Source organism: Psittacula echo (assembly GCF_963264785.1).
Source record: "Psittacula echo genome assembly, chromosome: 1".
NCBI lineage: Eukaryota > Metazoa > Chordata > Aves > Psittaciformes > Psittacidae > Psittacula > Psittacula echo.
This window is the reverse complement of record NC_137735.1, coordinates 93,577,603-93,598,029: the sequence shown is the minus strand read 5'-3', so window position 1 is coordinate 93,598,029 and position 20,427 is coordinate 93,577,603. Positions and strand designations below refer to the sequence as shown.

The 20,427-nt window shown below is 42.0% G+C and overlaps 1 protein-coding gene across 1 annotated transcript in view; it reads right to left on the bottom strand.

The window, feature by feature from the left end:
- The window catches only part of KIAA1549, a gene marked incomplete at both ends in the record, with an annotated part of 143,489 nt that extends 129,000 nt beyond the window's left edge, over nt 1–14,489 (bottom strand). Inside the window, one exon of the mRNA XM_080631181.1 lies at nt 14,369–14,489. Within this exon, the coding sequence (XP_080487307.1) occupies nt 14,369–14,489 (121 nt within the window). The remainder of the gene's footprint in view (nt 1–14,368) is intronic.
- Between the last annotated feature and the right edge of the window lie 5,938 nt (nt 14,490–20,427).

Below are 20,427 nucleotides of genomic sequence, written 5' to 3'. Positions count from 1 at the left end.
GAACTGACACGTTATTACGCTGCTTGTCAACATCGCTGCTGCCCCTCCTGCTCTGGAAGGCAAACCATTAAGCCAATGGAACCCAACACCATTAACTGAGCTCTCCTGCTCACAGTAAAGCTGCCATCAGCAGCAGCTACGGGCAAGTTCACACTCACAAAACTTTGCAAAAGTATACTGGAACTGCTGAGTGCACTCACTACAAAGTATTTTGTCTCAGTGACATGGTTTTCAAATTCTGTCTCTCACTTGCTAACACTGAATCAGGCGAGACAATAATTATTCCCACTAGCTGTTTAATGCTGAAGCCTACTAGTTGGGACCTTGCTCACCCTCACATAACACAGAAAACATATAAAGCAGGAAGTCCTCAGTAGGTAGAGAGCACAATATATCATAGATACTTAACAATCTGATTTCAATCAGGTGCTAGATGTTTACCATCTCATATCGGGCCACCCAAATTTTAACTCCCCAGATTTTTTTGCCTTTCACATGGTCCTGGACAGCCTATCTCTCAAAGTGAAAACCTCGGACACTTCTAAACATGTAGTTGTGCATTCACCTCAGACTGCCCAAGGATGCACTTGCTGCCCTAGAGACAAACATGGCTTGTTAGACTGGAATAAATTTATAGTAAAGGCCTGATTTGCACTTGCAGTAATACAGGTGTTAACTACCAGTTGGTTTTCTATTTGATATAGCATACAGAAATAGAAGAGCACCAAAAATGCAATAGCAGCACTTGTTTAACCAGTATCCCAGCTAGTCCTCTGGGACCACAAAGCAGGAGCAGTGGCTGCAGCATAGGGAAGCAAGCAGATGGAGGGAAGCCTAGCATGCTGGCAAAGCTTTGGGGCTAGTAAGGCTTCACAGGGAGAGCATATGCAGAAACTGTGTGAAGAAAGGAACTGAAGTGCTCACGTGGGGACTGAACAGTAAATAATTTTGATGCTAGGGCAAATGTTGAAACTAGTCCTAAAGTAGAAGGTATCAACTGTAAAGAAGGATGTAGGCCCCAACTAAATAGTTCTTTTAACATGTCAGTTATAAAAGTGAAAATTCTTGATCTAGACAAATTATGGAACTTAAACTTTCTATAGAAAGCATAATACTACTGAGGACCAAGGAGACATTTCAATTCAATTACTCGTATAAATACTTCCTTCAAGAAAAAGATTTTATTATGTACTCTGAGTTGAGCTACCTAAAAATACAAAGATCCTATTTTCTTTCAGCAATAAAATTTCCAGAAAGAGCAACAGTCATATAAAAATTACTAGAAGTAATGGAGATCAAATGAGAAAAAAGTTGCTGTTAAAATGAAGATTCTTCAATAGCAGAGGCTACTTAAGATCAAGTAAATTTTAATCCAGTTGCTCCTTAACAAACTCATTTCATAGTTAAATAGAGCTATGGTGCCATTCTGTCAGTGGCAGCTGTGTTTTGAAAGGTTCTTGCTGCTGCCTTATGTCCCCAGATACTCATTTCTATGCTCCAGAGGTGCCAATCCTATTGTTCGCATGACTGTGCCCCAAGTTAGGGTTCCAAGAACCATCCCATTTAAAGGAGAAAACACAAAACAAAACCAACACAGTAAAAACATACCAATAAAGTACTTGTTAAAAATACAGCCCATACAACAATCCAAAAAATCAAAATGACAAGCTAGGAGAGAAGTAACAGAAACATCTTAAATTTGACTTTTTGCCCTGCACAGAATAACAGAGTCACAGCTTCGTAAGTAAGAGGGAAAAATCATTCACGTCTGGCAAGAGACTGCACTCTTGCTTTGTTTCTCCTCCCATTTTTCCAAGTCTTCCTCAACAAGAGAAAACCCCACCCATGCCTAACAAGTTCTATTTTCCTCCTTAAGAGCTTGTAAGAAGTATAAAGAGTACAAAACCAACAAAAGCTGGAATTGGGTCATTTTTTCCCTGGTTTTCAACAGGAGGTAAGATGGAACTCCCTGCAACTTTCACTCTAAGGCAGAGACACAGCAAAGAGGGCAGAATATAGGATATACAGAAGAAAGTAAGAGGAGCACTGGGAAAGCACAGAAGAAAATGCTGATAAATTTGGGGGGGGGGGGGGGGGAGGGAATCTCATAAAAGGATTTTCTTCCATGAGGTGAAAAAGAAGAGGAAGAAAATTATTTGAAATTTACTATATTGGATAAAAGAAACCATACTATCATATTTGTGAAGTGAAATCTCTTGGTCTTGCGCCTCTACTTGAATAGGTGTATATATTATGGTAATTCAACATTCCAGACAAACAACACAAAACATTGATATGAAACAAGACAACTCAAAAGACTACCTTTGACTATTATTGTGTCTTTTCTGATTCAATATACATAACATCTGCTGTAATGTGTAAAAACAGAAGAAAAATTGGTGGATTTACTTGCTTAAAACAGAAATGGATTGCTTCATGAACAGCTCACTTAGCAAAGCATAAACTCTAACAGAGAATGCTACAAATAGGTCTGCAAGACTTTTCTGGATGGAAAACAGGCTATTGACGTGACTGTCAGAGACTACATCACCACAAGTCATGCTACTCTAACACAACTACACAGTCATTGAACAATTGCTGCATGAACTCAAGTGCTTAATAAAAAAAAAAAATCAAAAAAATTACACTTACTATGCTCTTTTCAACTTCTCAAATAAAAAAAAAACCCACCCAAAACTGCACATTGAGAAAAAACAAACCTGTTTCCCAAAAAGACCATGAACAGTTTATTCATGAGACATACAAGGCCTTTACTTTTAATAACATCACACTGGCTTTGATTTACTTACCTTGGATATTCTTTTATGAAAGCAAATCAGCAGAAGAAAACCCTCAAACATTATTTTTAAATATATAGGTTTCAAACATAACTGCTATTTAAGTATTTTCCACCTAGCTTACAGAGCTGCAATTTAAAAGCTCTGAATTCTTTCAACCTGCAGAAACAGGATGAAACTCAGTAGTTTTACCTTCAACATACTTGAAGCAGCAAGGAAGCCAGTCTCAGAAGTTAGAAAGGATTCAGTAATGCTATTTCTCTTACATTGCGGCAACAATTCAGGAAGCACCAAGAAGCTTATGACCTTACAAAGTTTCCAGGCAAGATGAACTGTACAAAAGTTAACACAATAAAAATGCCACAGGTTATAAAGATAGCGAGCCTAACGAGAGCTTTGATCATTTGGGTTCCCTATCTTGTAAACTTCCCATAGCTCTCTATTCTACTGCTTTCCGGCTGACAGACTGTGCTCATGCTCCTTTATATTAGAATAAAAGAAACACTTCAGGGAGGTGTTGTAGAATTACCAGAGTAAACTGGTATTAAATTACTGTATAATGTAGCTCCAAAGTTGAGCACAACAGAACTTCAGTTTATACAGCCAAACCTGCACAGTCTTCAACCCTTTAAGCATTCTTCAAACATGAAACACAATCCCATTTAGTTTTCCCTCACAACTGAAGGGAGCGGGAAACAGAACCAAAACACACACATTAATGCACTACAAGCACAGACCAGTACTACATGCCTCAGCCTATATGCATGTTCCACAAACAGTTGCTGTTAGGGTGGTTGCTTTGACTGCCTATGACAAACTATATTTACCATTCACCTGTGCTTTTCACCTGTTGTCTTCTGAATAATTCCATCCACAAGGATTGATCTTAGACATACAGAAGAATCCCAATATCTGTGATTTTAATTAATTCATTGCTTTCACTCCATATTGTAAATATGTCTTCATAAAACCCAAGTCCACTAATTCATTAGAAATGTAACTTCTGATGTATGAGAAATGGAAGTAGGAGCTTGAAGCATTCACTCAAATCAAAATACTTTTCTTCACAAAGCACATTAACTCTTTCACCTGCATTTGGAAGATGTAAAAATTATGTATTTTTCTTCTTTTACAAGTATCTAGAAATTTTAAGTCTGTAAATGTGATCTAACATCTTGCGGGTGGGTTGGAACTTGATGATCTTCAGGTCCTTTTCAACCCTAACTATTCTATGATTCTATGATTTATAGAGAACAAGTTTTAGATGAGACCTCCATGGTTCATATTATTTAGGAATGAGGGAAAGAACTGCACTGCATTTCTGAATTATCTTACTTAAATGTCATATCAGTAGACTGTTTTAATGATGGCTTTGGCTCACTCAAAAAAAATACATAAAAGCAACTAACTTTAATGTTTATTACAGTAAATCGAGGGGGGGGAACCCTCTAAGACTTCTAGAACTATCTTTGCCTGACCTCAACAAACTTCACACACAGCAAACAGCAGCAGTAAATACTGAAGAGTCATAAGAATTAATAGTCTAGTACAGAAACTATGTTCAGTTTTGTTTCTAATGCTCCCAGGATTTTAAGAAGATTATACTTTCAAGTGACACTGTCTGCTTGCAATCCAGTCAATTTAAAATGAAGCAAAATGGATTTACATTCATTTCACATTCCTCAGCTATCCTAACCCTTCTGACAATTTTTACGGTTTTGAGAACATGGCTGCAGTAGAAGTAGCAAAGTAACTACTCACAGGAGCAAACAAAGTGAACTGACTAACACAAATTATTTCCTTGAAACTTCCTTGCTCGTACTAATAGTGGATATAATATTTCTTGACAAAACATTGATTACTTTATTGATAAGCATTTATGTATTTTTTCTCACCAAGTTACTATAAAAAGCACACACCCTCTGGAAACACAAAGGAAAACCTTCCTTCTTTCTTTTTTGTTCTGTCTGAGTGGAACAGATTACATCTTCTGAAAATTGAATGCCAATGGCTGGAAGCCCAAATCTGTTTCATCTTTCAGCATAAGGACAGAAAGTAAGGTCACTGACAGCTTCTAATTGAAAACATCTTCAAGCCGGACTTTCGCTCTAGACCAGGATTTTGTTCTGGGACATGCAATTTCTGTCCCAACATATCACACAAGTTAATCCCAATTCAGCAGTAGCTGCAGTTTTAAATACAGACATCCATTCAAGAAGTTACCTAATCAGAACTTAGCATAGCTGATGAACAGCCATCTTCTATTCACAAAGTAAAGCAGTATTAGCCCAGAGGGGTCTGCTACATAAAGCTTTGTCTCCAAATAATGTTGAACTAAATCATTGTGGCTCTGTGGTTGAGCACTGCTCACTGGAAGCTGCATACACACTGAGGAATTTATTTACAACAGAATTACGGGCCACAAGAAAAGGTTAGACAGGCTTAACATCTAATGGAGTTCACACCCAACTAGAAGGAGAATAAACACTCCCTGCACCACCCTGCAGTATCAAACAATTGCCTTTAAATTAGGACAGAATTTTTACTTCCACTTTGTATCCACAAACTAATTCCATGCACTACTGGCTTGGGAGCAAACAAAAGGAGATTCCTCATTGAAATCACACCAGTTTAATTTTTCTTATTCAGTATGAACACTCAATAGGAAATTCTGTCCAATATGGTGTGAATTAAGAAAAAAATAGGCTGAAAACAGAATCTGTAAATTCTATCAAATACTATTTAAGAAAAAACATCCTCATCTGTATTGCCTACATGTCCTATGTGCCCATTTATTTTCAGGTGTATTTGCAGTTCTCAAATATATCTTAGCAGGTACTCAAGTTTTCTCTACCAAAACTGAGACCACTTAGTCCTTTAGAAAATGCCTCATGGAAGTGCCTCAGTTTCTTCTGCACAGCTCTAGGGCAAGCTCTAAAGTGAGGATACTCAATCAAACATACAAGGAAGCCATGAAAACCTCCAACTTACCAAAATCAATCAGCTCTCTTCTTACCACAGCACTTCTCAACTAAGCCTTCCACCATCAATACCCTAAATCCATATTCCCAATTTCAAACACGCCTACAGTAGCCCTGTAGGCTAGATCCCTAGCTTTATCTTTGCTGTTCCTTATTTCGGTATCCTACTTATCAAAAATCCTCTCTCACCCTGCCATACCAACCAATTTCAGATAAAGGGCACAAAGACAGCTGCCTGTTATCTTAACTGTCCAGAAAAGGTTTGTCAGGACACACTTGCTGCAGAGCTGAGAACTGCGCACACCTAAGCAGCAAGCACACAGCTCTGGCCAGGACATCCGTGCTGCTCCCCCTGCGGCTGCCACTCCAGTCAGGAAACTCAGTCACTTCCCAGTCACCTGGTCGGGCATTCACTGACTGCCTCTCAGATACTGAGGAACAGAAGCTTTGCTTTCTCCCTTTCAACACAGACCCCTGGCCATGTGCTGCACTGGCCATGAGTACATACAACACATCCAGTTAAAAGATTTGCTCTTGGGCTATTTAATGCTTAGTCTTCCAATTATCTTGCATCACTTAGGGGCCACTTCTTTCCACCATCACTCCCTTTGCTAAGGGCAGGGATAAATCCTAATTTCTGTGCCAAGAAAAGCAAGTTCCCAGCTTGCCCAATTATACATAGTTAAATCAATGAAGTGTTTTGACCATTAACACTTCCTCTCTTTCCATCCCACTTGCTGGAAATACAAATGCTAATAATTCAGTTAATGAATAAAGATAAGACAGTCAGAACCACATCCTCACCATTTAAGTGTGCCTGTCCTCTCAGTGATAATCTATGCAGTATTATAAAATGCTTAAGAAACTGAATTTGCACAACTTCAAAAATTAGTGTGTTCCTCCTGCCCATTATTGCTAAGGATAAAGTCAATATAGCAAAGATTATAAAATATTCTTTGAAACTTTACAAAACTGTTAAGCCTAAATTCAATCATTCAAAAGTTAGGAAGTATCATTATTAAGGCTACCTATGAAATCCTAATTCAGCTTTTCTCTTCATAAACATTATGACACTGTACTTAACTATACAATCACGGATTATTTCTTCACTTGAAGAGCACACCGAAGTTTTCAATAATGAACAGATATGCACCCCAATGTTGTAGTCTGCACATAAATTACATTTTTTATAGAATCTCACAAAAACAGAATTGAAAAATATTTCAAGAGGTCATCTACTCCATCCTTTTTCACACTGTGAATCACTGTTGCAATTCATTTCTGTCAGATTATTATACAAGCTATTCTTTCAACTCTGTTTTTTTATTATTGCCTCAAACCATGTACATCTTTCAGATCTTCATTACTCCAGTGTTATAAAGATCAGCAGTTAGAAAACTTGTCCTGTTCACTGCAATTCAAGTCTTTTACTTGCTTTCCTACTCAACATAAATACAAAGAAGTGTAATAAACTGTTGTTTATCTTTTATATGTCTGAATAAAGTCCTGTACACCTGCCAGGCTTTGGGATTGTGGGGGTTTTTCTGTTCCAGATTTGGCAACATCAATACTTCTGTGATCTGAACTGTCTCCAGTAGCCTGTCTCTTCCTTGAAGGACATGGTCCCAAACTAGACACAGCATTCCAGCTGGAGCTCTTCCACCGCTGAAGAGAATGAACAAGTTACTACACAGGACATGCCAAAGACCATAACCCATAAAATCCTGCTGACTGACATTCTTTCTGTGATCCATGATAAACACCAGGTCCCTCCATACAGCATTGCCTATTCCCCATCCTAACCACTGTGCAGGTTTTCAGCCTCTTCAGTATGATACTATTATGCACTGAAAAGCATCTGGAGTTTCAGGCCCTTGTTTTACTGTTTCCAGCATTCCACTCTCTTTCCCCCTCTCCTCCTCTCACTTGCTATTGAATTTTAGCCTCTTCCATCTACTTCAAGCCACAAGACCAGAGACACTGCCTTGACCAGATAACTAAAGCCAATTCAAAATTCTGCACAGGAAACTGATTCACAGAAAAACAGCCTGTCTATATCAGAGGGGAGAACGGAAGAGGACTAAAAGGCCTAGAAAACAATTTGTGTGTGAAGAACAAGCAGGTAGGGGATGTAGGCTGAAACTGATAGAATTGAAAGTGAGCAACAAATATAAGCAACTATAAGACTTCTTTTTACGATAATTTAGTTTAAAAAATAAAACAAAACCAAAATCCTACTACACCTGGACACAGCGTACTATGCCATTCCATCCCTAAGGCTAGTTAACTCACTAGAAGAGTCTTAATATGGTGTGTACTGTTACTCTTTGCTTACAATTCTTTCATTTCTTACATTTCTGTGGATCCAAGTCCAGTACACTATTTTATCATACACTGGACCTTTACCGTTCTAAAGACAGAAGTCCCTGGCTTTCTGATGCACTTTTCTGCTCTCTGTTACTAAATCTGAACATTCCATGGCATTTTGGATATAAAACAAGGAATTACATCTAAGAAATTACATTTTACAAATGGTAAAACTAAGAAAGAAGGTCAAATTCTGAGTGTCTAATTTGAAACATTAATGAGAATTTAGAGTTACAGACACAAGATCTATTCAGGAACAGCTCCCCTTGACTTCTCTGGCAGCTGCAAGTACTCAGCATTTCTGCAATACAGATCCCAGAGGTCTCAAGTCCAGTAAATGAGGAACACACAGCTAGTGACCACCTGTGGGAAGCTTGGTTTAAGCAACTTGCTCACATCACCGAAATGTGTAACGTAATTCAATTGTCTAGGACAGCATTTAATTACATTAACAGTGAAACCTTTATTCAAACTTCCCCGTCCCTCGCCTCATTCATTTCACACCTTCAAACATCTGCTACAAAAGGAGCAAGAGCCCTATAGATAACTTCACTTGCTATCCAACACCCATTTCTCCCCAGAGCAGGATCAGCTTTGCACACTGAACACAGTGAGGGTCCTGTGTACATGTGGGGTATGTGTATGTACAGATATTTATATGCAGGTGCCTATACACCTATAAATATTGTCTATATGGTATACACTATGTGATCATGTGTGCATAGCTGTGCCTGTAAGTTATGGTACAGAAGCAGTTAAAAATTGTACAGCTTACTGTAATGTCAGTATTTTCAACTTGCCAATTTTTGCCTTTGCAGTCTTCATATGCTGCTACAATTTCTGTGGAGGAAATCTTCCAGTTTTTAAAACAAACTCTGAAAAACACTGCTGGCACAAAGCTGAAACATGCACATTCATGAAATGTTCAAGGAGAAGCAGCAGATTATCATGCTCCCAGCTGAGAGGAGAAAAGGGCCAACACTCTGAAGCCCCAGGTTCTGTGCAGAATTCTGGAGAAAGTGCCCCAAAACACCATGCCCACGCTTCCCCATTCCTAAATTCCAAGCTTCATGCTTCTAACTACATCTCTTCAAGTCTTGTCACAGTCCCTTATCTTCCCTGCTTCTGATTCCTTCTTTCAGCACCTTTTTTAGGAGCTTTATTTTCCTTTTTCAAACTGAGTCCCATCTGTGTTTCCCAGTGTGTGTCCCCCTACCAGGCAGCACTGCTTATTTCTTCAAGGTTTAATTTCTGCATTGCAGTTTCCCTCATCCACAGATCTATTTCCCTGACCTAATGTTTTGCCTCCTAGCCCTTGAGCCCTGCCATTTCCAGTCTCCTTCTCATAAACCCTCTTGTGATTTGTGTGTCTCACCCCCTCCTGCTCCTACAACTTCCAGGTTTCTTTACCCATCTCGTCAATGACCAGAACAGAGACTGGAAAAGATCCATAGAGCCTTCCCTTACCCCTGCTGCTTAACTAAAATCCAAGCCCCATGCTAGGTCTTTTTAAAAGCCTTCCCTGATTTCTCTCTTGGGCCTAATGCAATCAACACCACCACACCACAAGGTAGGTGCCCGAGTTTCCCTAAAGAAAGCACAGCACTCCATTACATAGCACAGACACACCTTTAGGAACAAGGTAGACAGGTGCTAGTTCTTAGTCCTAAAGCTCAACCCAGTCCCAGTTCTGGAGCAGTTTAGATAGACTTTCACAGGGAAGTCAAATCTTTCACATACCACTTTGGGCTATGGGAAGCATATTTAGTACCTGGTCAGTATTAATAGGTAGGTGAGGTTCCATGACAATAGGCTACATCTGAGTTTTAGCAGACAGAAAAAAGAAAAAGCATCATCTCTATCACATTATGTGCCTAAATTCGGTTGCTACAAGCTTTTGAAAAAAATATCCTTTTCAAAGCAGCAGTGGAGAAAACATCCCCTTCAGAGCAGGCACAATCTGCCAAAGTTTAACTGCATGCTCCAAAGCATACGGGTATCAAAGTTGTTCAGAAAAGAAGCTGGCAGAACTCAAAGCAGTAACCATTGTTTTCCTCTTGCCTTAACACCAGAAGTAGCTGAACTCTTCCAACTGACATTTCACAAAGCAAAAACAAAAAGCTTCGGCCCATAGCAAAATGTACACTTCATAAAATTTCAGTTGAAATAATAAAGTTTGTTCTCAATGCCACTGCAAAGCAATAATATATCTTACGAGCATTTTAGAACATCTTGCAGCTTTAATGAGAGCTAGTACAATCAGCCCAGTCTACCATTTCCAGTATCTACCCTGTCCATTTTAACTGCCATTAATTACATTGATGTAATCTGTGATGATCAGTTCCCTCTCTTCCCTATCTCATGCATTAGAAAAAGACACTACTAATCCATTGCTCTTATGAAAGACTTTTCCCTTAGTCTTCTAAAACAGCTGTCTCCAATAACATCAACAGCTGAAAATACAGCACATACAGGGAGTGTCAATCAAATCTGTTATTGAGCTCATGTGAGTTTAGCAACCCCTAAAGAAAAGCACAGAAATATATGACTTTTAAAGGGATAAAAAGACATCACGTCATGTAACTCCAGAGTGCAAAACTGGCCATAGTGACAAGGACTCCGAGAAAATGTGGTACTTGTACATGAGTCAAAAAAGAAATTAAGTCTGCATTGTTCATTTAATGCTACCATTTGACTTAACTTTGGGGTTCTAAGACACTATTTCCTTATGGCTCTTTACTTATACATAAGGACATAGGTTCCCACAACACACTCTGTTTAATAACTCTTGCACAAGCAGTGTTATTCATACGGTATGCCACAATGGGCCAGGCTGGAGACACACTAGTAGTAAAGGACATCATCCATAATAACTCTTACGCAATTAGTGTAATTCATACTGTACACCACAATGGGCAAGGCTGGAGACTCATGGTAGTTTAGGACATCAACCATAAACAGATTTACTTTCAAATGAAGGAAAGCCATGTCTCCCACAGTTGAAGTGAAACTGTATTATTAAGAAGTCTACTTTGCTTCACTCCTCTCCCAAGCAACCCTCCCACACACATACTATGAATTGAAAAGTAAGAACTGGGTTGTCAGAATCTGCCATTTAACACAAGCATCATCTCACCATACCTCTTGGAAAAGATATGTGCTGCAGCAAGAATCACTGCTCTTTAGTGTGTCCAGTGCCCGACATCTGTTTCCAAGATAGATCAAAACTCTTATAGCCTACTTTGTTAAAGGCATGCTATACTTCCAGTCACAGCCTTGCCTGAGAAATCAAAGACCTTACTTCACAGAAAGCAAATGTCACTCACAAAACAGGCAAAACTGAACAAAAAGCTGCACTGTCCACTAGCTTGTTTAGCATTCTAACTTCTTGAAAGAACATGTAAACAAAGAACACATTTCCTCTGGCAAGACTACAAGTCTAGCTTGCAGACACAAGGCTGACAAATAAAGCAAGCACAGCACAGAAAGCAGCCTTAAAGGGAATCCTCCAACCATATGGGTCTTCTGTGAAAATGAACTGGAAGCAAGCTTGACAAGCTGAACTGGCCACAAGAGACACGATGCCAACTCAAGTGTCTGCAACACATTCATGCAATTAAGTTGAATAAACAATATCCTGCAACTGTCCCATAAGGCAGATACATCTGATTCCCCGCTTGACCTCCACAAGTTGTCTTTAGTCCCTGAGTCTCTGAGGAGACCCACTGCAGACTTTTCAGAGTCCAGCTCACAGCTCTCCACACTCCCCAGGAAAACCACGCAGCAAGACAAGATAAATCCTCCTGATTGTCAGTGAGGGAATTGCACAGATTGTGCAATGGAACAAAAGCAAAACCACAGCCTGGGCTGAGCAATAAGACATTCACAGAGCCTGACCAAAGCCCTAGTTCGGAGGTGCTCAAATGTATACCTCCCTTTGGCACATCAGCAACCTATCCATATACTCAGAATTCAGCATCTGCTTATCTGTGGAAACTGAAGCCCTGATTCAGCAACTTGTGACTTCAGTGGGAGTTGGATCAGGCATTCCAAAACCCAGGCTGATTTTCTACTAAATTTTCTTAAGTATTGACATTCACTTTGCTATTTCAACTGCAAGCAAGTGGCTCTATCAGCCATTCTGCTCTTACTCGATGACTTTGCTGCATAACTCAAAAGTTGTAGGAGTTTGTTCTTGCTGTTCCTAAGCAAGTCAAGACCAAATCGCAAGGAAAGAAAATGAACTGCACCCAACAGAAATACTCAGGGAGTTGTAAATTTGTGGGGCAATTAAGGGAACATTGTCCAAGCCTACTGCATATGACTAGTACACATCTTACACACCACCATCAAAACATTTCAAGGCTAGAAGAATAAAGACTACATCTTAATTTTTTAAACACTATAGGCCCAAGACATAAGAAATTGGAATCCTGTCATGCTTTTTAATAAAGCATTTCACCTTAACCTAAAAGGAACAAAATATTGTTTTCTGCAACCCGCAGTCTTTAAATCTCTACGATCAATGGACCATTTCCGAGACGTCAAAAGCATCCTCTGAAGAGCAAGTGTGCTCTTAGTATGCAAAAGTTCACATGCCCAGTGGAAAGAGAAAGCTATAGGACTTGCAAATCAGAACAGCTTGAAGGCTCCTGCACTAGACTGAGCAAGAAAGCATTGCTTTGGGCAAGATCTGCTGTCTCCGGGTGCTCTCTTCCAGCAGAACAAACACTGGCTAGGTTACATAATATTTCCATTGCTGTTCTTAAGTTATACAAGAAAGCACAACAATCACACGAAAGCTGACAGAAATCCACCACAATGTTTAATTAAGAACTACTAAATACGAGACAAACAATTAAACAAAGGCCTTCATTGACTTCCTATAAAAACCTAGACAGAGAAACCCAGCCATTCTACTAAAGAGGCAAAAATGCTCGAACAAGTCTCCAACTTACGAACCTACCGCTTTGACTTCTCCTATTTGTATGCAAAGCATGTTCTACTTAAGAAAAAGAATCTCTGAAGCTTACTAGAAATTATTGACTGTCACCTAGGCTGGAAATGGAAGAACTCTTGCTGGCTAAGAAGGGAGCAGAGCCTAAGTTCCCTGAAAAGCTAATCAGTCACCACCAACACAAACTACTTTCTTAAGTAGAAACAAAGTATTTTTCATAAGATAAGCATGTTTTATAACACCAAGGCTTCTTAAGCACCCAACAATAATCGCCACGTGTTTAAATAAAAGAGCCAGCACTTAGCTGGTCCACTTCACGAAATTGGTTAATGAAGGTTCTTATCACCACTTTCCACTTATCAACGATTCATTGACTCTGATAAAAGTGTATTACTTTATACCTGTTATCTATCAAAAAGAAAACCTAGAGTCACAGCAAAATCATCTCTTTCTATGAAATGGCAGTTGTTGCATTTTTATTTTTTTTTTTTTTAAGTATTAGAGATGAACCAAGAAGTACTATGGGAGCAGAACCAAAGGAGACATCTTCGTGATTAAACTGCCTGCTTAACTACAGACTAATTTTGATGTCTAAAGCCACTAGAGAAAAGAAGGGAGAAGAAAGGGGGTCACTGATTTCTGGCTGCTTTAAAGTATGCGCTAAGCACACACACACACCCCCTCTGAAGCCCCAACAGTTCTCTCCACACACACGTCACACCACAGCAGTGCTCAGAAAGCAGCACTCTGCCTTTCCACGGGCTCTGATGCTTCTTCACAACTTGAAAGGCGAAGGCGAACCCGGCTGCCCTGCACCCCGCAGGTGCCACCACCGTTTGAAACTTGGCACCCTCAAACGCTCCAGGCACCCCCAAACGCCGCAGGCTCTGGGCACCCCGCTCCAGGCACCACCGGCTCGTACAGGGCACCCCGCACGCCGGAACACGGGGTCCCCGGGAGGTGTGGTACAGGAATGCCACCAACCTCTCCCCAGTGCTGCTCTTCTTCGCTGCACAAAACGGGTCCCGCGTCCGAGGCCCCCCCTCCCCGCCCCGGCCGCGAACAATGCCCGCGTTTTCTGGCGGAGCTCCCCAGCAGCGCCGCGCACGCGAGCGGCCCCCGCCCGCCCGCGGCACCGCCGCATTGTTAGCGGCGCTGCCGACCCCCGATAACAGACACCGACATGCGGGGACAGGGGAGCTCAACCACCCCCTTCCACCCCGGCACACCTGCCGCGGCCCGGCAGGCCCTCTTTGTTCCCTTACCTGCGGCGGGCGAGCCCCGCAGCGCCGGCACGGCGAGCAGCAGCGGCAACAGGGCGGGCAGCGCCGGCCGCCACCTCGCCGCGGCCGCTGAGGCCACCACGAAACGTGTCACCCCCTCCATAGCACGGCACGGCAAGCCGCGGCCCGGCGTCAAGTCATCGCGGCGCCCCGGGTCCCCCCCGCGGGATGAAAGGGCTGGGCGGGCTCAGCTCCTCCTGGGCGCATCCACCGCCGGCGGGGCTGGGACACGCGGGGATGGGAGGCCGCCGTACCCTCCCTCCCCACGCCCACCCCGAGAGCAGTATTCACGGGGGCAGAGCCACGGCGCTAGACACCTCCCCGCAGCGGCGGGACGGGAGGGGGACAGCAGGGCCCGTGAGCGGCTCAGCCCCCGGACAGGGAGGTGGAGGGGAAGCCCCGGAGCAGCGAGGCTCGCCCGGGCTGGCAGCTACGGCCCCTCACGTGGGAAGCGGCGGCAGCTCTATCCCGGCCGCCCTGCGCTCACTCGCTCCCTCCTTCGCTAACCCTGGCTGAGGCCGTCCCGCGGCGGCGAGCGCAGCGAGACCGCCCGCCACCTGCGCGCCCCCGCCCCGCCATCCGCGTCTGCGCGGGGGCGCGCCCGCCCCTCCCCTCTCCGCCGCTGGGCGGGGGCTGTGGAGAGGGAAGGGAGGAGCCAAGGCCCTTGCGCGGTCCGGGTCATCCAGCGGCCGCCCCCCTCACGGGGACCGACGTTGAGGCCGTGGGCTGAGGTGATGCCCGGGGTCGGGGCCTCGCTTCCCCGTGGGTGCGAGCGGAGTTTGGGGGGTGGAACAATAATGAACGTCCGCGTGGGAAAGGAGAAGACGCAGGGATGAGGGCATAGCTACGTGGCAGGACAGCCTCGCAGCGTTAGTTTTGCTCTAGGGGAGAGCGAATGCAAAAACCGGGAGATCCTCCTTTCACCACAGAGTTCCTCCAGACGTCGGCTCGCCTCAGGAGTCTGGCCGCCGCCGAGGAGTGGGAAAAGGTCGCACTGGGCAGCAAAGCTGCGCTCACCTAGTTTGCAGCTGCTCCCGCGATGCAACAGGCTAACAGTACGTAACAGTACATCAGGGTCCTTCCCAACCCTGTTCTCTGCACATCATGGGTCACACAGATACACCTCACACCCAGAGGAGGGTGGAGAAAAGGTTTCGTTTTGCTGACATACAGGAATAAAGCAATACCCATAAGCTTTAGCTATATATCACCCAACAATGCACATCACAACAACATAGTATCGTGCAGGCAGCGCAATGTGGTAGATCCTTCACAATGTAAGCAAGCACTGCTGAAATCAGCCAAACTACATCAGCTGAAGATGTGGCTCAATATAGGCACAAAGGATAAGGGGAGGGCGTAATAAACCAGTCTGGGTTTAGGTTAGACATTTTCAGGTCAGAACGTCCAGAGTTACCCTGTCTTTGGCAAGGTATCAAAGGCAATCACCATGATGAGTACTTCAGGCCTTCCAGCGCAAGACCTATACTTTCATTCTAAAAGTCTCAGCCATTACGATATAATTTGCTTTCATGGTGTGCAGTGGAGAGATGTTTCACAGAAACTTTGTGGGTGATTACAACCTGTATCTTAAAACGAAACTCAAAATCTAAACCATAACATTGCATGCAAAGATGTTAAATGTTGCAAAAAGGCCACAGTGGGACAAAAAAAAAAGTAGATTTGGTAGATGCCAGCCCTCTGAAAACAGCTCATCTTAAAAGAATACTCTTTAGCCTTATTTTTTTAATATATATCCACTGTTTGTGGATACGTGCCATGTCAGGCACTTCCTTGCTGCCATCTCTCTTAGTTTCCCTTGTCCTTCCCAGCCACTTTTGCAGATCTGTAGTGCAGGCTGAACAATAGCCACCAAAAGCTTAACAACCCCACTTCATTCCAATATGCCTTCATTGTAAGCAGTGACATGCACCTGTGCCTGGCATTGGAGCATGCAGTTACACATACTCTTTCTGCTTGCAAAGTGTAGTTTTCCTTTTCTTTTAATAAGCTAGACCTCGGAAGTACTCAGTAGGTGAATAGTATTCCATCCCTGCTTCAGATTCGGTGGGAGTTTTGGCAGTTATGACCCTTGAAATACTTAATTTCAAAACATACTTCAGACACTGCCTATCAGCTCTTTTGATGAAAGATAGCACACTGCATCCTTGTCCTTACACTGCCTCTAGTAACAGAGCTCGTAAGACTCCCTGTAGTACATTTCAGATTGCTTGTGAATAATTTGTTCCACCAAGATCCAAAGGTAACTTCCCAGACTAAAGTGTGAGACAACTCCTCTCACATTTCTGAGATGTTACCCATAATGAAATCCACCGCAACTGCTAAGTCGTTCACTGTCTCAGCTAACACGATTTCCTGCTCCAGTTCCCAGCGTTCAGTTCACTAAAATAATCTTCCGATCTTGTGTTTGGGTTCATGTTCCCCAGTTTCTGCGTCTGTTGAGACCAAATGAGTATTTGTGTTATTTCCCTGCTTCCTGGACTAATTTAAGAACTGTCACATTTGATCGCATATTTTCTATTCCTTTGCAATGTCACATGTTCCCCCAGACACTCCAGATTAAACTCCTGTTGTTAAATAACATCCAGCACTGAAAGAGAAGATGTGAGGTAGCTACCTGTTATGCTGCTGTTCCCCAGAAGGTGTTTCTGCGAGTTTTCACTAGTCACATATGATCCTCTGTTGTGCTTAGCCTCCTCTTTCACTTGAGCCATATTTTTGGGGCAACACTTTTGCAGTTGTAGCTCCTACTCTTCTTAGTGATCGCATTAACTGAAGTATCTTTGTACTGTTGATTAGTTTAACCTTTTTTGCAGTCCTCTTTGTGCCCCCTTTTTCCTGGAAAGCTTCATCATATGTGGCAACCTGATTGACACTTGTCTGGATGAGCCAGGGCAGCAGTTACCGATGTTTGTGGTAGCTGACTTCCAATGGTTTTAGGACCAACTACAGGGGTTTTCTCCAACTTTCCTTTATGTAGCCTTCAGCTATTTCTTCGCTATCTTCTCATTTAGCAGAAAGTCTTGTTTTCTTCTGTACAGCTGGAATTGTGACAAAGGACTTTTTTTTTTTTTTGGTTACATCTTCCAGCATGTCTCAGCCTGTATTTCATTTTGTGCTTTCCTCAGGACTTCTTCAGGCTAGGTCAGTGCATCCTCACCATCTTCCTTCTCTCTGGTCCTTTTCACCTATTGCTGATGCACAGATAGAAGGTGCTACAGAATAACTAGCAAAAGGTTTGACTCAAATACTCCCTGACGAGATGACATGCTGGGATTTGTAGTGGAGGGTGTGTTTTTCCTTTCCCTTTGGAACAGCAAAAAAAAAAACAAACCAAATCCCAAGAATCCCAATACCTTACATGCTTCTAACAAGTATCTTACACCAAGAATGACATTTATAATAACAATATTACACACACACACACCCCCCAAGATCTATAGGAGACTTCAGATTCTACTAAAACAGAAATCTGAAAAAATATGGCAAATTTTGCTGGGACGTTAATACAGGCTGGAAATCCTGGACACTGGTTCTCACAGGGTTCCCTACATTGTCATTTGTAAATTCACCAAGTGAAACTAGCTATAATTTTAACTAAGTTTTACTCTGCAGCTCACAAATGCATTCATCACAAGAAGTAACTGAGCCACAAGTTGAGAAATTCTCTTTCCTATGGTACTCTTCTCTGGTCCTGGGTGGTATAGAGCAAGACTATTAGGCATCCTGCTTAAGCAGAGAGTAGAAATAATCTCTTCTAACAGTGTGACTTGCAAGGGTTATTTACTTACTGCTGAATGACTTCCCATTGCATATACACCAGGAAGTTTTTGACATTACTGAGCTTTCCACTGCAGTGATGGCTACTCTGATTTATCACTGGGGCAAGGCTGAGGATGCAAGGCTGTGCAAAGTATGATTAGATCAATGATGACGGGCTTCACCTAGAAACTGAGAGTTTGTTTTGTGAAGAACTTAAGGGGAAAAAAACCCAACAACGTTTTGGGTAGGAACCTTACAAATGAACTCACAGAGGGACCTTGGGAAGCTGCAAACTCAGCAGTGGAAATATGCACCCATGCTACAATGGCAGAAATGAGAGTCTTGAGAGGGCTTTTCGTGGAAGTGCTCACTTCTTGTTGCCTGGGTTTTGCTGGAAGTGAAGGTGCGAATAAGACCCTTTTACCGACCTGAAAGGAATTTTCACCTGCTTTTCATAGCATAATACTTAAATACAGAAACCTGTTTCTCAATAGTGCACAACAGAACTCTGGTTCAGATACGTTGTAGTGAATCAGAGACCGTCAACGTTATTTCCAGTGGGACCAGACAACTGCGCAGTACTTTAACTTTCAGTTATTACTGGTTTGGGACTCAGTGACCAGAGATGCTACTGATGTATTTTCCTTCAGTGAACAATATTTATGTTAAAAAACAATAGAGTTTTTTCTCCTGCTCTTTTGCTGTTGGTGAAATTTGTGAAGAAACAGATTTTTGTGAATATTTCCTATCTGCTGAACTACCCACTGAAAAAAACATTGAAGGCAGTGTTCTAGCTTGGCTTTGTGAAGACCTTCAGATGGTTTCTTAGGCTATTCCCAATGCTCTCAGACATCTAGCTTTCTTAACAACACTTGCATCTAAGAGAGCAGACATTACAGTTTTTCTTTTACTCTCTGCAAAACCATGTGCTATGGGAAGTTGCATGGTATGTGATATAAAAAAACCCAAACCATTTACAGATCAATACAGCCCAGTCCTTCTGTATGCTTCCAGTATATTGTTGAATTCTCATACTTGATCCAAACTTGTGCTCTAGGTTACTTCTGCCCTGCTCCTCTTTACTAGCTGATGAAGTACAGTAGCAACAGTTGCTAGCACTAGGAAAGAGTCAACTTCAAAAGGCAAGACTAACAAAGCAAATCAGTTTTGTTCTAGAAAGTACGAGGAAGGTACTAGAAATTATGCTTTCTAGGTTAAAAAGTGGAAGAAAAAAATAACAAATCTCATTAGGAAATAAATATTTGTACTTGCATAGCTTAACTAGACAGTCCTGTATAGTCTCTTGTTGTAACTTTGTGAAATGCAATGCTGAGAACTGGCATCAGGAACGGCCCCACGAGTACCAGATTGTTCTTACATAAAAAGGAAAAAACCAAGAGATGCAGATATGCAGTGTGTTTAATTCTGAGCTTCTAAAAGGGAGAAATATATGGAGGTAACTCAGAGAAATAGCCTTTTGTTAAGAAAAAGAATCGTCTAGTAAGTAAGTTGCTTTCTTCCACATTTGCTACAGATTTCATCAAGACACTGGAGAGACTGCCCAAGTGCATCTTTGTTTTGCTGAAGGATTGTCACCTCTTTGCAAATACCTCAGGCTGTTCGGGCTTCTGGCTTTTGGCCTGCAACAAATATCTCTGTCATACAGCTTCATACTCCTCTTCCTAAGAACAGTTACACTAAGTGCCTCCTCTGAGGAGCAACCCTTCACTTTCACCACCTGCCAAAACCTTTTACCTCAAACTCCTGTCTCTTCAGTTCTTCTGAGACAACGCGTTAGGATAAATGAGCTTAGTGCTGTTTCTCCAGTAGAGAAGTATGCAGCTCTCTGAACCACTGGCCTTTTTTGCTTCATATCTGCAACTGATCCTGACCTTAACTGTCCCATTTTGTTTGTAAAATATCATTTCATAACACATAGACATACCATACTCAGAAATTATTGCACCACAGATATATTTTGCTCTATCAAACTATACTTCACCCTTATACCCTGAGCAACTAAAAATAGTTCTATCTATACTTAGCTAGCTTGCCATACTAAAAATAATGCATTCCAAGCTACTGTAGCATTGATTATAACAGCAATTAAATTATTTCTCTGTGTTATGGAATGACACACAAAAACTGAGCAAGCCAGATCTTGTCAGTTGTAGTTCTGGAACTTAAGAGAAATAAATTTCAAGTACAGTGAATTTACTATGAAATATCCTTGGTAATCCCTCTTAAAGAGAGTGCTC